This window comes from Tasmannia lanceolata, unplaced genomic scaffold (genome assembly GCF_043159265.1).
Source record: "Tasmannia lanceolata isolate RefF3 unplaced genomic scaffold, GAP_Taslan_0.1 ptg000002l, whole genome shotgun sequence".
Classification (NCBI taxonomy): domain Eukaryota; kingdom Viridiplantae; phylum Streptophyta; class Magnoliopsida; order Canellales; family Winteraceae; genus Tasmannia; species Tasmannia lanceolata.
Window position 1 is genome coordinate 57,925,935 of NW_027518679.1, and position 16,992 is coordinate 57,942,926.

Below are 16,992 nucleotides of genomic sequence, written 5' to 3' on the forward strand. Positions count from 1 at the left end.
CACACACACACACACACACACACGCACACACACAACTCACAAAGTATTCTTGACTTATGTTAACTATTGGCTCTGTTTCTAAATCGAAACACAATAATGCTTTTGCTTAGGCAAGTGTGTATTTTCATATGAGGAGTATAGTCTAACAATGAGTTGCACAAACTGTGCTGTTGTGAAAATCTTTGCATGAAATAAGTTAACCTGTTCTAGCACTAGAGAGACCAAATTTTGCTTCCATATGTCCGGTCTCTTTTCCACGTTTTCCACTATTGGGTCCCACTCCCTTTTTCTAGGCCTGGCCGCACCAAGGAGAAGCTCAGAAGCCCTAGATATGTTGTTTGGAATTGCACACCAGGATACTTGCAAGCTCATCAATCACCTCTGAATTTACATGGATCCCTAGGATTCTAGACTCAGTGAAAATTCTCTTTCACTCGTCACTATCTCGTAGCGCAGAAGAATGGTTTTAAGGTTGGGAACTTTGTCTGCCTCTGGAGCACTAAATTATAGGCTGTCATTTGCAAATCGAAGATGAGACACCTCCAATTCTTGCCCTCCAATTCTAAAGCCTCCGATGAGCCCCTGACAGCTGCCTTTGTCTAACATTCTACTTGGAGTGTCGGCTACAATCACAAATGGAAAACCACACCTATGATACGCAATTTCTAATCCAAGCGCTCCATTGCCTCCCAAATCTCATCTTACCCATCAAGTAATCCAGACAATTCCATTCAACCCTGTTGTATGCTTTTCCCCTTGTATAGTCTGATACCCATTAAGACACTTCTCGGAAACCGAGGGAATTTCCAATTCCGATCCTGGGAAGGATTCACCATCTGCTAGACATACCACATAAACCAACAGTAGTATGAATGGGACAGGAACCATTCGACCTCTTTGGGGAAAGGGCCTTACACATGGGGGCACTGGCTGATCCCGCTGACAGGAGTAATGCAAATGAATGTATCTTTCGCCTACGACCTAGGTGCTTCCAACCAGGATTCTTTCGCATTAGGTATGGTTTCCAATAGAACCGCTTCGACGAGAACTACTTCTGGCAGCAACTCCCTTTCTGGTCTACTATCTCCTCCTCTTCCCTCCTTGGAGCTTCCTCTGCTGTCTGTGCTGTTACTTGAGTTCTTCCTTGATTGCCGTCCATTCCAGCTTCACTGTTTCTGTGGTTCTGGCTGTTCTGATTTTGCAGGTTGAAGTCGTTTGCAGTCCAGTTTGGGACGAAGGCTTAGTTGAGTTGAGTTGAGTTAAGTTGTTTGAGCCCAGATTTTGTTATAGTGCCAGCATTGGCCGTTTCAAGTTAACAAGATTAAGTTAAGAGCACATCCAATCTCCCATGTGGCTCTCCTGTCTTAACCTCGCAGCAGGTTCTAGCTACTTCACGCCACCTCCCACCTATCTGCTTGTCCATTATTTACCTGCTCGCCCACTTGCTTCACTTTCTGGTTGCGCTCTCCCAGAGTTCCCAAAGTTTGCCATTCTTAAATCCTTTCTTTCTAGAATAGTTAGTGGGGCTAATAGAATTTGTTCCCAATGATTTGGTGATAATGATTATTGCATCAAATGAGATGATCCGTCAGACAAGTTGTTTTTTTCCCCATGCTAGAGATAGTAAGATAGTGGTTTCTTGTTCGAATTGGTAACCATCGCAAGGCATAGATGGTTACTTTTCCTTGGTATGCTAGGCATGTTCTGGCCTTCTGGGTATTTCTTCTATTTCATGTTAGTTTTACTTTTAATTAGGATCTTTAGGCTTGATTAGGGATGTAATGCACCCATTTTGTGTGCAATAGCTGTGACATGCAGGGCAATAGGAGTGCTTGCTCCTCTTGGTTTTCAACTCTCTCTCTCTCTCTCTTCATATATATATGTATGCATGTATGTATGTTTGATGTTCTCTGTTCATTATTCTTTATTTTCCAGTAACTTGTTTCTGAGTGTTTTCTTTTTTCTTTGATTGCAATGGTTCTGAGTTTTCTGGTTAATTTTCACTTAGTTCTCTGGAATTAATCGCAATGCTATGTTTATTCTGGAATTGATTTTCAGTATGAATGTACAAATATTCTTATACATGCATTTTATAACGCAGAAATCAGGTGACGTGCGTTCTGTTCTGGACATGTGTAAACAGTTGAAGCAGATGGAAAATGTTAGAAAGTAAGACGAGTGAAAAGAATTGTCTGATGCCTTGGTAGTTGACCTCACTTGTATTTGTTTTCTAAGAAGCTTTTCCTTATTGTGCAGCATTATTTGCACCCCGAGTATGTGGAGGCTATTTTTTCTCATTGAGCGTTGCTACACGTTACGTGAGCCTGTCCTGCTAGTTGGTGAAACTGGTGGTGGGAAGACCACTGTTTGCCAGTTGTTGAGTATTTTTTTGGGGTCAAGATTACACACTTTAAATTGCCATCAGTACTCTGAAACGTCAGATTTTCTTGGGGTTGGTTGATAATTTTTTATATTGCCTTCTCCACTTTCTTTCATACCAGTAGCATATAATTTTGTTAAAGGCTCTTTTATTTCTTAGCTAAAACTCGAGTAATTCATAGTGATATTGATAAGATAATTGATTTTATGGTAGTTCTTGTGCTTTTCAGGGTTTTTATCCTGTGCGGGATAGATCAAGGTTAGCTATGGAGTTCAAAGACCATGTCGAAAAGTTGAAGCTCTCTAAAATTTTCATCCAATTTCAGGGGGATTGTGTATGTGTCCTTTTATTTAACTGTCTCTGTGGTTTCCATTTATTTTTGCTACTTGGAATAGTAGTTGCTTATAAGGTTTAAAATTTTGGTTTCGGACATAGCCGAAACTGAAATTTTGGCCGAAATACCAAAATCTCTGTAATTTCGGCCATATCTTAGGGAAAAAAATAAAGTACAGAAACAAAATTTAGGAAATTTCATTTTCCTGAAATTTTGGATTTAGGTACTTTCCTTGTCGGTCCCAACCGAAATCCGAAATTTCTGTATTTTGGCCAAAATTTAAAACCATGGTTGCTGAAATGCTTTTCTGTGGTTGCAGACTGTATCGTCCGACATTGGGAATGCTGCTTCGACTTTAGATCATCTAAATGAAATTATAAATCGTTATATGGAGGATGAAATCTTACATCATGATGTTTCACAAGATGATATTGTTGCGTTTGAAGAAGCAAAGCAGGAGCTGGTGCAGTTGCAGAAGAAGTGGCAGAGTGTATTTATGTGGCAAGATGGACCTCTTGTACAAGCGATGAATGACGGCGATCTATTTCTTGTGGATGAAATTTCGTTGGCTGATGATAGTGTGCTTGAAAGACTAAACAGTGTCTTAGAGCCTGAAAGAACACTGGTGGGTTATTCTTCATGTTATGAAATGCAGTTACTTAAAATGCAGCTAGGTGTAGCTATGTAATGTTGCTAAAGGGTATTGTGACCAGTACAAAGACATGCAATTCCAAGAGAGATGAAATCTGCAGGAATACTTAATAAACTTTAACAGATAGGAAAATGATTAATGGTTGTACAGGTAGATAAAAAGTTCTACAAGTAATGATAATTAGGGAAATGATTATGGAGGGTGTTGTAATGTTGTTGCTTGGATGCTGATATCCTTATGAGAAAGTATGCTTTGGTATCTTTTGCAATGCTTTATCTCGAGAACGTGCGATGCACTAATGCAAAGTTTGGCTTCATATGATGAAACTATAGATGGATAAAACTCACTCGGTGTTGCTTTTCATAAGAAATTAGTAAAAGTCGTAGGTTAATTGTGCAAGTAGCGGTCTTTTATAACCGCTCTTTTCCATAGCCGTTTTATGTTGGTTATAGCTTTTCTGAATTAAACTTAATCTTCTTGAAGGATTAAAGGGTTCATATGACTTATGTTTCCAATGTTTTGTTTTTCTTTCTTTTGGATATGTGCATCTCCAGACTTTGGCTGAGAAAGGAGGCTCCGTTTTGGAAAAAATAACAGCGCATCCAAATTTTTTTCTGCTTGCAACAATGAACCCTGGTGGAGATTATGGGAAAAAAGAGTTATCTCCAGCCCTTCGTAATCGGTTCACGGAGATATGGGTACCTCCTGTTAGTGACCTAATGGAGCTTAAAAGTATAGCCCTCGAGAGGTATGCAGATTTCTCGATTTGTTTTTTTTACCAGGACAAATGTATCTCGAACTTATACTCCCCTTTCATTGTTGCAGATTGAACAAATCAGAAATTTCATGGATTGCAGATTCTATGCTAAAGTTCTGGGAGGTATTACCAACTTCATTTCATTCAGTGCTTATATATTGTTTTAATATGTGATTTGCAATGGTTAAATTTTTTAAGATCTCAATGGTTAAAGTTTTTAAGATCTCCATGCTGCAAAGGCAATATTAATTGTTTTTTTTTCTATCAATCCTTCCCCCTATGTTTTTTCACATAAATCAACTTCTTCACCTTTCAAATACTCCAATCTACTAGACTTATAGATTCATTTATTGGGAGTGGGAGCGTGGCATGTTCTTATCTTTGTAGACTTGCAAACTATATCTTTTGTGAGCTACATAGCGTTGTTCATTGCGTTGCGATTTGTTGTTAGTAAAGCTGAATTTCTTTTGTGGGAACCATGATTTGGTGAAAAAATGGAGGCTTCTTTGTTATTAGCTATCACGTGGATTAGCTTAGTATTGCTTATTGTTAGAAATGGAGCTAGGGTTAGAAGAGAGGAAGAAGTAGAGGAGTGAAGAAGATGGAGAGTCTCTACTAGGGAGCTCCTCAAGAATATAATGTATAGATAGGCTCAAACTAGGGAAACAATGTACAATGACTATAATACCCTCTACACTATAAGTAATGGCTAAACTGCCCTAAATACATGTTATTTAACACTCTCCCTCAGGCTGGAGTGTATACACTGTGGAACTCCAGCTTGCTACAAGGGAGACTACAACAACAACTAAAAAGTAAAACTAAAAAGACCATACATAAAAAAAGTACCACGTGCCCATACACACATCCAGCTTGGTATAACACTCCTCAAGCTGGTGTGGTGAATACATAATGAAAGCATAATACTAAAAAGGACAGCAACGGTCACAGGAAACAACATCGCTCAATGGCCATAGAAAAGTGCAGCTACCCGGAAGTAGCATAACAACGAGAGCGATCAAACAGGGCCTCCCCTGGAATGAGAGCACGGCGAACGAATCCGCATATCACGAGCAATGGAGGCACTATGACAGGAACCAACAACGGTCCAACGAGCAAAATAGGCACACCAAGGGCGTGCACATGGGAAATGACGAAGCACCATAGACAGAAACACCAGCTAAGCAACACCATGCCAATTGAAGATAACCACCGATGGGGAAACCATCGGAGATAGGGTCGACAAGGAAACTGTCCCCTAAAGATAAGAAGAAGAGAAGAAGGATAACCAATCAATGATGGGAAAACCATCGTTTGGTGACAAGGTCGACGCCATGAACATCGTTGCCTGAAGATAGGAAGGAAAAGAGGGAGAAGATAAACCAACCAACGATGGGACACCATCGTCTGGAGGCAAGGTCGATGGCATGAACATCGTCTCCTAAAAAGGAGTCGACCAACGATGGGGACACCATCGCCCGGAAAAGAGAGGTTGACGGGAAAAGACTGTCGCCTGTAAGAGAGCCGACCAACGATGGATATGGAAGCCATCGCCTCGAAAATGAGGGAGAATATAATTAACCAACGATGGGGAAGCCATCGTTTGGAGACAAGGTCGACGACATGAACATCGTCGCCTGAAAAGGAGCTGGCCAACTATGGGGACACCATCGCCCAGAAAAGAGAGGTCGACGGGAAAAGTCCGTCGCCTGTAAGAGAGCCGACCAACGTTGGATATGCGGATCCGTTTGCTGTGCTCTGATACCATGTTAGAAACTTACTGACTTCTCCAAAAGCTTAAGCTATTGGAGTAACTGGTTGTTTAACATGGTATCAGAGCCAAAGGTCTCGAGTTCAAACCTCCCCAATGTCTAAAAATAAAATAAAATCCACATGCAATGGTTGGCCCAAGGTGGGACCACATGTGCCATGTGTTTGCCAAGTGGGCCACATGTGAGGGGGAGTGTTAAAGTATAAAAGATTAAATACTGCCCTTCTCCAACAGCTTAAGCTTTTGGAGAACTTGGTAAGTTTCTAACACTTATAAACTTATAAAAATGTGCATTACTATAATTGAATTTATTTATTATTTATTATTATTTCTGGGCAAGTCAAATATAGCGCCTTTTCAAAAAGGTAGGCCGATACAATAATCAATCGATACTTGAGTGGGCCGGGCTTTGTCAAGCCTTGTGTCATGGGACCAAGTCCCAATTTTCTCTTTAACCATATTTTGGTTTGCCTAGTTAAAGAAAGCTAAAGGAATTCAATTGACTCCAAAAGTGAAAGACAGAAATTGGGGATAAAACTCTAAGTTACTAATTTACTACAAGGCACTAAAATTTTGCAATCTATATTGTTCAACGTTACCACATACACACACACATGATTTGTGGACACGGACACACGTGTCGCGTCTCGACACGGACATGGGGTCTCAGACCCGGAACTCCCAAAATTTAGAAGCGGGGAAGTACATATACTCATGATGACCCAGCCAATGGATGGTCGGATCACCCGGGCTGGCTCGACAGATATTGTGCAACCTCTAGCCGGAGAAAGATGTTTCCACTACCTGCCACGGATTTGGGTTCAGCCGTTTCTCACGAATGCCCCAACTGGGGAGCTTTAGCTACTTGCCCTAATGACTAAAGGCAAGGTTATACAATATCCTTCCCGGTATGGGGGAGGGAGAGGCCAATCGATCGTCCTAAACCGATCCCTCTAATTCATGACCGGATGAACCGGCCACGAGGGAAGGGAGGTCGCCTACTACTGGATCAGAGCCAATTTTGAGCGCGGTCACAGAACCACTACGGGATAGTCCGTGAGACAAGATCGGGATCCAGATTCATATCCCTCAGCCACTAGTGGAAGACCTTTCAAAGGAAAAGGTTCAAAAATACCTTTGGCACCAAGTTGTATTTCATGTTTAACAGTTTATGCTTTGTTATGTGTTAGCTCTGATGTTTTTATCTTTGCTAATTGTTTCTTTAGTGGAGCTTTGCTGAATTGAATTGTATATAGTGTCTTATTGTATCGCAATAGGTTCCCTCGATTAATTTCATGCTCTTCCTATGTGTGTTTTAGCGTGCTTTATCTACTAATTCCTTCTTGTTAAATGTTTTGGGTAACAGTGGTTCAACCAGTTTCAAACAGGGAGAATGCTTACTGTGAGGGACCTCTTGTCTTGGGTTGATTTTATTAATGCAACTGAGAGAAATATTGGTTCTGAGGCTGCATTTATACACGGGGCATTCCTCGTTTTACTAGATGGTCTAAGTTTAGGTACATGTCGAAACTCATATCTTTCCTGGTTCTATCCTCTATAAAAAAATTAACGCCAAGAATGATATTTGTCATTATGGTGCTTTCTTAGCATTCATAAATAAAATATGTTATTGTAGTTTCAATATTTCATGAAATAGTGTATTCCTGTTATATTTTCAGGTACTAGTCTTTCACGTGACAATGCGAAAAAGCTGAGAGAGAGATGCCTATCATTTCTTCTGGACCAACTACAGGTATTCTTGAGTACTTTATACTTTCCTTTTACCAAGTGCGGTAACTGCATAAAAATTGTCGCAAGGATTATGTATTAACATGTATAATCCATATTTGCTTCGAGACTAAAAGTGAAATGGTACATACATCCGTTTTAACAACTTAGGGGGTAATTGTTTGATTAATGCATAGTTTGGATATTTTGTGAACTACAGTTTCTTTAAAGCGGGTTTTACACAAGATTCCTCGCCAAACCCTTAAATTCACTTGAACCCTTCTTCGTAACAATAATATGTCAACCACCTTACTTTTTCAAACTTTCTTAAGCTCAGTCGTTCCCAAGTGTAAGTTCTCAAATTCAAATTTTTAATTCAAACACTACCCTTCACTCTATTATTCATCCATATTATATTTGAAGTGAGGATATTGTAGAAGAATAGATGGGTCCATCATTTATGTTTGTAGGGATTTAGAGGGTTTTATATTTTATATTCGCAGGGTTTTATATTCGACCTGCTCCCTACTATCGCAAATCACTCTTCAACAATGCCAGTCGTCATTGCTTGATGTTAACCTGAAGGAAGGGAGGATCTTTACCCAATATATGCTTATTGAAATCACCTTTGTCTAGATGAAGGTTGAGTTTAGCCAAATCTCTAATGACATGAGCATTCCTTTCCTTCCAAGTCACCCTATAGTGGACAAGTGCACAACTCTCCAACGAATCCTCCCTTGCTCCTTGCAGGGGGTCGGTTTGTAGATTTTTATTTTCTTGTTTGATTATTTTTGTAGATAGAAACTTTAAAAAAATAATAATTTTGTAGATGTTTTCCCAACCCTGGCTTTGAATAGCGAAGTGTTGATGAAATACGTGGCACCGGAGGTGCTTCCTATACTGGGGTAATGAACTTTTTGTTTGGGGTATGTGCTTATCCTGCATAAAAGAGAAAGAACTTCCGTGGAAACTTGACCCTATGATCAACATATGTGGCACTCCCAGAAAACGTCAAAGACAACATCTAGGATTTCATTCATTAGGGCCTACAGATCAGGCTCTTATTTGCCACATTCAATTGCTTCTTGTTCAGTGAAGCGCAAGATTCTTATATAACTCCCCCGTGCACCTTATCTCTTGTTTGCTTAGTAAATCTGATATGTGCCTTGGCAGTCCTTATTAGGGACTTGAATGTCTGTTTTTCTTGGTGGGAAATCAGGGTAGGATTGTTATAACTCCACCGTGCACCGTATCTATTGTTTGCTAATTAAATTTAATGTGTGCCTTGGCATTCTCTATGATGGAATATGAATGCTTGCTTTATTTAAAACCAGAACTTTAAAATTTCGGCCGAAATTATAAGATTTCCACCGAAACTGAAATTGCATCTGAAATTTCATTTTTGGCTGAGGCCGAAACAAAAACCGAAACTTCAAACCTTGGCTGAATGTTTGGTGTGAAAGGGGGGAAGCCGACTTGCAATGCAAAGAAGAAATATCATTTCCTAACAGGTAATCGGCATTTTGGGAATCACAACACATGATTCAGGGGCTTACACATGGGAGGGACTGTGAAATGAGTTTTAACAAACAAGGATGTTGGAGTATTTCTTTTTAATTTTATGAAGGGGGACAACGGTGAAGTCTAAGGGTTTGGCAGTGAGGATCATTCATCTCATAATAAATTTGACAAATTTATTATGAAGACTTTCAATAACTGAAAGCCAGATTTATTGAGAAGCAACAATGGTTCTGATTACATGGAAGGGAAACATCACTTTTTTAATATTCATTAAAAGCTATAAATTCAAAACAGAGAAAAATTCGGATAGGAAAATTATGGAAGGGTTACATTTCAAAACATAATGACTGATAGTCTAATCCTTTTTATCCATCTTGCAAGAACAAAAGGTACCAAAATGTCCTAAATAAATGGGTTATAAGGGTGAATACCATGCATGCATGCTTATTTCCTTTCCTTTCTTGTCTAAACTATGTGAAGTAGGTGTCTTTTGGATGATTTTGAAAAAAATGTATGGAGAATGATTATTAAAATGAAGGAAAACAGAAGTAAAAATGCAGGGAGAATATATCCAAGCTCTGTTATTTTAACACTGGCATTCATCTTATTGTTTTCACTTCTCTCGTGTGTTGTTAAAGGCTGTTACAATTTTCAGTAATGCTAGTTTCATCTGATCTGAATAGTATTTAATAAAGTGAGATGTGCCATTGTCAAAACGAGGGACTGCGGCTATGATTTACCAAAAATAAATATTTTTGAGTTATTGAATATGTAAAAATATTGATTTGACTACATAGAACTGGAAGACTTCTGTTTAAAAATCTTTTGATTCCAAAAAACAAGAGAAAGAAAGTATGGCACAAAAGGAACTCCAAAAGTCAACATGATGAAAAAACATTATACATTTTCCCAGCTATTTAATCACAGTTTTGACTTGAAACTGGGCCGAGTAAGTTGCTGCTTCCACTAAAAGTGGTTGCTCTGGATAGGTTGGAATTAAAACATTTGAATTTCTACTTAATGCTCAAGCTTTTTGTTAATCAGTGTGAATTAGTGGCACAATTTCTCATTTATACGCCATGGCTTATAGTTGTCCATCAAGTGTCCCATTGTCGTGGGGATTCCCACCTCTCAAGAGTTGAATCTGGCACAAATGGGTGTGTTTACTTTTACGAGCTAAACTTATTATTTCAAGTAATGATTTTTTTTTTTGAATGGTAACTGATTTCATTAAAAAGGGAAAGACCGAGAAAGTCCCCCCACGCACCCCACTAAACAAGCATGCCACAAAAGAAAGAAAAAATACAAAAAATGAAATTAAGGAGGCAGAAAGTCAAAAAGCTCCAAAGCCTGCTTCACAGCTCCATCTTTAGCCAACTTGTCAGCTACTTCATTAGGTGATCTTCTTACATATTGATACGCCATAGAGCACCCAACTGAAATATCCTTTATTTCATCGAAAAAACGAAGAAATCTCCAAGGAGGAACCAATGAACCCTTAAGCCACCTAATGGCATTTAACGAGTCTCCTTCCACAATAGTGCTCGTCAACCTCTCACTCCCTAGGATCAACAAGCCTTGATATGCTGCTCTAACTTCAGCTTCGTTCGAATCAGCTACACCGATAGGCCCAGAATAAGCCTGCAAAACTTCACCAGAGGAATTCCTCAAAGCACCCCAAATCCCAGCTAGACCGGGGTTACCGAAGCTTGGCCCATCAAAATTCAACTTGTAAAAGCCAACAGGTGGATTGACGCACTTTTGTAAAATTACAGAATCGGGTGCCCGATTGTTGCAAACCACTCTCCACCCCTCCCACAAGTCGTAAGCCGATACAAATTTGAAAATTGGCAGCGCCCTTGCCCAGGAAATCGATAACGCAACTACCTTAATATATAAATAGTAAGAAGAATTTGCATGACCTTCGAAAATCCTATTATTTCTTTCCATCCATAGAACCCACATCGTGGCCAATAAAGAAATCGACCACAAAACCTTCCCTTTTTTCCTCCATGGAATAAAAGACCAACCTTCAAAGTGATCCTTAATGTTGGAGGGAAACACCCAAGCAATACCAAAATCTCGACAGAACCCCTCCCCAAACCTCCCGAGCTACTTTGCAATGAATAAATAAATGATCCACCGACTCCCCAGCTTCTATACACAAGGCACAATGATCGACTATAAGCATATTCCTAGCCCTAAAAAAGTCCACCGTTTGGATACAACCTCGAATCGTCGTCCACCCAAAGAAGCAAATTCTTGGGGGGACTTTTATCTTCCACAATTTTGCAACAGAAGGATCTTCCTGGAACGGATCCAGGCCCTTGAAGAAGGATTTTACCGAAAGAAACCGGAAGAATCCCAAACCCATAACCTTTTGTCCACCCCTGAAGAGCTAATGTAAGTATCTTCCAAGACCTGAAGTAACGAAACCATCGAGGGCAATTCCCTGTCAAAAAAACTTTTGCGGAATAGAGGCTTCCATATGGCTTTACTGTCCCTTTTCTCAAAACGCTCTTTAACTGAAGCTTGCTTATCAGCGGCCACAACATATAGATCAGGATATAAATATTTTAAAGGAATGACGGAACACCGTAACATATTCCAAAAGGAAATCCTTTCCCCCGAATAAACTCTATATCTGACTCCACGATCAAAACTGGAACTCAAACGCATAATATCTCTCCACACAGTTATCCCGGTTTACTGAAGCAGTTTAGAGATCTCCAACTTCCTAAATCTGCCCCATATTTACCACAAATAACTTTCGCCCACAATTGTGACTGCTCCTTGTCAAACCTCCACAACCATTTCCCCATACGAGAAACATTAACATGACTTATCACTCATTCTTTAAATTGTTGACTTTCAAGTAATGATTTTATGTATCATTCATTCTTTAAATTGTTTATGTATACATTTCAACTTCGTATGATTGCTGACTTATCACTGTGTTCCATGTAGCAGGCTGGCAGTACTAGGTTTTCTGATTCACAGATCTCCAAAATGGAAAACTATGGCTGGGGTGAAGTGGGAAAGAATGCAAAAACCTTGTGCCATGATAATATTCAGTCTGACCATCTCTTTGGTATCAATCCATTCTATATTGCAAAAGGTAACTTTCTTTCCTTTGCTAAAGAACACCGACATCTTGCTCTGTGGTAGTGTTCAGATTTAATTCTTCTTTGCTAAATTGAGCTTTGAGAATTAATATAACTGTTAATAATGTATTGCAGAGAACTGCTAATATTGTATTGCAGAGAATAAATCGAGAAAACAAATGAGAAAAAGAATTAAACAACAGTGAAAAGGAAAGAAGGAGAAGAAAAATAACTAAGCACAAGTATGCTAATACTGGATAGAGGAATGCAAAATAAGCATAAAAAGGATTTTTTAAAATTTTTTCTGCAACCAACCCTATGGGTATTTGGTCATTCTGCCTTTTATGTATGTATACCAACCTTAGTTATAAATTCCGTTCCGTTTTGGCTACCGGAACGGAACGTTCCGGTATTCCGGCCGTTTCGTTCGGCGTTCCGGTCGAAACTTTCCGTTATGTAAAATACACTCCCCAACAACCATAAATGAATTTATGTAATTTTTTGGATTTGTTTTTTTTTATTTCGAATTTTTTGGAAAAAGACGAAAAATGCCCTCCCAACAACTATAAAACGGTCATAAAACGAGGGCAAATCTGTAAAAAAACAGTCCCAACAGCTATAATGGCATTTCTGTAATTTTTTGGATTTTTTTACTATTTTATTTCGAATTTTTTGGAAAAAGACGAAAAATGCCCTCCCAACAACTATAAAACGGTCATAAAACGAGGGTAAATCTGTAAAATACACTCTCCAACGGCCTTAATGGCATTTTTGTAATTTTTTTGATTTTTTTTTGAATTTTTTCGAATTTTTTTGAAATTTTTAGCATTTCCGGCCGGAATTCCGCCGGAATTCCGGCCGGAACGGACCGGAATTCCGACCGGAACGGAAAATATGCCCATTCCGTTCCGGAATTCCGGTCCGTTCCGGCCGGAACGGAACGGAATTTATATCTAAGATACCAACATATCGTGATTATCATAATCTAGTTAAGAAATCATGTTTAGATTCTTCCATTTGAAATTTCTCGATATCTCTCTCTTCTGTAACTATCCTCATTACCACAAACTATCTATTCTTCTTATGGTATCAGAGCAATTGATCAAGATCAGAAGGGACGCCAACTACTCTTCTCTATTTATTTCTACTTTTCTTTTCCATTCTTACAGGCTTTCCTAGTTGCCAAAGTTTCTAGGGGTACCTATGTTTTAAATGAAATCTTACCCCTTTCCCTTGTTTTCCCAGCTTTTTTCTTTGTAAGAAACTATTCATTAAAATACCAAAAACAGAATCACAAAAAGAAAAGTGAGTAAGAAAAAAGGCAAAATACAAGGATTCTCACAGACAAATCCTGCATCTAAACAACAAGTGGAAGTAAAACTGGATCTATTAACCTAAAAAACCAATGCAAGAGAAAACTAGAAAAAAATCCAAACTTGCTTTCATTAGATGTAGGTTGGGAAAGGTAATGGAATAAGATTTGGGGGGATGTCTGGTTGGGTAGTGTCAGTATCCCCCATGCTTATCCAAACATTTATAGCTTAGGGTGAAAGACGTACGTATGGTGGAATGTTTTTGTGAGAGTTAAGGATAGGGGTGTGTGGTGGTGGTCCCTTTGGCGAAACCTCAAAGAGGATAAAATAGAGTTCTTAGTTGCGTTGAAGGTGTTAGAGTATCTGTATGTTTTGTCTTCTATTTCAAATTTTAGGATTTGAAGTCCAGATCCTAATGTGTCATTTTAAGTCCACTTCTTTGCTTACTTGCTGAGAGGAATCCAACCATCTTTCAGATCGATGAAAATTTGGTGATCGTAGTCGCCATCCAGAATTGAAGGCTTTTGGTTGGTAGTGGTTCTTCAAAAGATCAATACCAGATATTTCCTAAAGTGGAAATGCTTTTAGCTGGTTATTAGATTTGGTCTTTTTCTGAAGGTGGAAGAGTCATCCAACCATGGTTTTGCTAAAGGAGTGTGGTTGCGGATTCTAATGATATTCGAGTTCCAATGAGTCTTTTAAGAATCTCTTGGAAGGTTGGTGAACTAGACAGTTGGGCGAAATGGTTAAAATTCTGTGGTTCCTTGTTTCTTTTGCGGTTTGTTGGGAATTTCGGAAGGAGCAGAACAGTCACATCTTTGAGGGTAAACAATCGGCCCATAACAATGTGTTCGGGAAGATCAAGAGCAATATTTGTTGCTGAGCAATTCTATGTCTATGTTGTTGAAGTATTAGTAAAAAGAACTTGGAGGAGGTTAAAGGAATGAGCGGCAACAGACATGGCATGTGATTTGGATCAAAGAAAGGGAGAGATGGGCATTATTTATTTGTGAGGCTGGGGTTGGGAAAGGAAAGGGTTCCACCTACGAAACTGTAAGATAGTGATTGTAGATAATTTCTCCATGTGCGTGGAGGCAGCTGAGTATGTGAATCACATCTTTATCAACTGCAAGTTTTCTAGGGAAATATGGAGTCGTGTACTTTGGAGGTTCAGGATCTTGTGGGTTTTTTCTTCACATCTGGCTGATGTTCTAGACTGTTGGTCCGTTCTTCACATCGTCCTTCCTTGGCCAATGTTCACCAAGCCAGGGTTGTTAAAGTTGAATTTAGATGGATTGAGCCCTGGTAACCCGGGGTCAGCTGGTGTTGGGGGATTTCTTAGAGAGGAGTGCCACTAATGGGCTTTTTCTGGTCCCACAGCGGTCACAGACTCGAACAGGCGGTGCTCTAGGTCTTCAGAATCATAAATAAAAGTGACCTTTCTGTATTAGGTGTGGAGGAATACTCCCTTAACGTCAGGAGGTGGGTGCTTGCCACCCCCCCTCCCCTGGAGATTTGTGCCTAGGGTTGATAAGATCCATGACCGCGCGGAGGGTTACTTCTGTATTTTTTGTTTGTCTCTCCTTGTCTTGGCTATCTCGGTCGCGTGGAGGGTTATTTTGTGCCATTAAACAAATAAACAAAAGCGTTAATGCCTTGGTTTGAGAGGAGAGAAGGGAGGGAAGGAGGGGGTAAGGGGGAGCGCGGCAATAAGGGGGTTGGGTGATGAAGTCGGGATGACACTCCACATGCTGCATTGGCATATGAGAGAAGGAGATCATGGATGCTTCTCTTTCTCACAGGTTTCAGTTTCGGTTTCGATCGGCAGAAAACCGGAAATATTTCGGTTTTGCTGAAAATTTTGGTTGAAATCTTGTAAAATCACGGAAACGTATGGAAACATATGCAAATGATGAAATTTTAAGATAAAACTTTGGGAAATGCTAGAATAAGCAGAAATACATACATAGAAACCATCACATAAGCAAGAAGGCCATTCATAATGGCTTAATCACATCGAACACTTAGTCACATGTTTTGTTGTACATGTGTAGAACAGTGAAGTCAATAAAGTAGTACAACGTAATGAAGCATATAAGAAAGTACAACGTCCAATCTTCCCTCCAAGGCCCCAACTCTGTCAATACTACATAGTGTTCCCTGAAAAACTGTGTTTCTTTTATTTGCTGTTTTTTTCGATTTACAGCAGATTAGGGCAATTTTTTTATTGTTTAAAAAAAAAAATAGCTTCATACGATGTAAATCATAACGTTTTTCTTTTTTTTTTTGTTCTACCCATTTCGGTCGAATTTTGGGAATTTAGGTCAAATTGAGATTTCATTGAGTTTTTGTTTAAGTGGGGTTGGAAACAGAAATATTTTGATCGTTTTGGGAAATTTCAGGCAAATTTAAAACCATGTGGCTGATATTGTGAATCCTGATAGGACCATCTGAGACATTACCATGTGAAAGAATAATCTCCTACGTTCATGTTGTCGTGGTTCCGCTTGTTTGCCCTGAGAAGAAAATCAAAATTCTTAGGATATCGGTTCCCATTACATTAACGTGGTGCCTGTTTTGAAGGTCAAGCAATTATTATTCTATTAAGATGTCTTTTTGACACAACCTACACAGGAGGCCTGCCAAGCCTTTTGTGAAAAAAACCCCAAGTTAGCATGTTCTGAGCAATGCTGAGTCACAACTAGTCCGACTCTAACTTGAAAACGTCATAGTCTAATTCTGTGTCTCTCTCTCAGTCCATGACTAGGTGTTAGTTCCGTTTATTACTGTAGGTGCTTCATTTTTATTTTATTTTATCTGTCATATTTACTCCTGTTCTGCTATCTTGTTTGTTAATATTAGAACAGTTGATTCCTTATGTGATTCTGAAAACCTATGATAAAGTTGTTTGGTTCTGGTAGAGAGGAAAGATGTTCTACCAAAGCATGAGTGTTGGATTCTACATTTCGCAGTTTATGGTACTCTTTATTAAAGTTACCATGTATAAATCTTTTGCTACGACTTTTGATTTCTGACCTCAGGTGAAAAGGACTGTAAGCATGAGGGATTCCAGTTTTTGGCACCAACTACTTGTAGAAATGCCTTGCGGGTACTGCGAGCATTGCAACTTCCAAAGCCTGGTCTGTATTGCTATGCTCTAAATTTTTATTAGTTCAATTTTATACTTTTTGCGTGCTTGTCCTGAAAGGTTGGCTTTATATTTTATAACGTATCGTATGTTGTGCCTGCATTTTACAGTCTTATTGGAAGGTAGTCCTGGAGTTGGGAAAACAAGTTTGGTTGTTGCACTCGCTAACTTTTCTGGCCATACTGTCGTCCGAATAAACCTTTCTGAGCAGGTAAATCTGGTATTTTTTTTTTCATTGTCCACAATGATTCTGATTGCAAAATGATAGTGAAGTCCATCTTATT

At 39.2% G+C, this 16,992-nt stretch overlaps 1 protein-coding gene across 2 annotated transcripts in view; it reads left to right on the forward strand.

The window, feature by feature from the left end:
- Positions 1 to 16,992, forward strand: part of LOC143881278 (midasin-like protein) — a 66,864-nt gene that overhangs the window by 15,255 nt on the left and 34,617 nt on the right. Inside the window, exons 18-28 of one of the 2 annotated variants that reach the window (XM_077384266.1) lie at positions 2,102 to 2,169; positions 2,257 to 2,452; positions 2,610 to 2,714; positions 3,034 to 3,339; positions 3,921 to 4,114; positions 4,192 to 4,246; positions 7,261 to 7,411; positions 7,574 to 7,647; positions 12,111 to 12,261; positions 16,602 to 16,700; positions 16,819 to 16,919. In XM_077384266.1, the coding sequence (XP_077240381.1) occupies positions 2,102 to 2,169; positions 2,257 to 2,452; positions 2,610 to 2,714; positions 3,034 to 3,339; positions 3,921 to 4,114; positions 4,192 to 4,246; positions 7,261 to 7,411; positions 7,574 to 7,647; positions 12,111 to 12,261; positions 16,602 to 16,700; positions 16,819 to 16,919 (1,500 nt within the window). The remainder of the gene's footprint in view (positions 1 to 2,101; positions 2,170 to 2,256; positions 2,453 to 2,609; positions 2,715 to 3,033; positions 3,340 to 3,920; positions 4,115 to 4,191; positions 4,247 to 7,260; positions 7,412 to 7,573; positions 7,648 to 12,110; positions 12,262 to 16,601; positions 16,701 to 16,818; positions 16,920 to 16,992) is intronic. The other variant, XM_077384268.1, reaches the window with a different exon arrangement.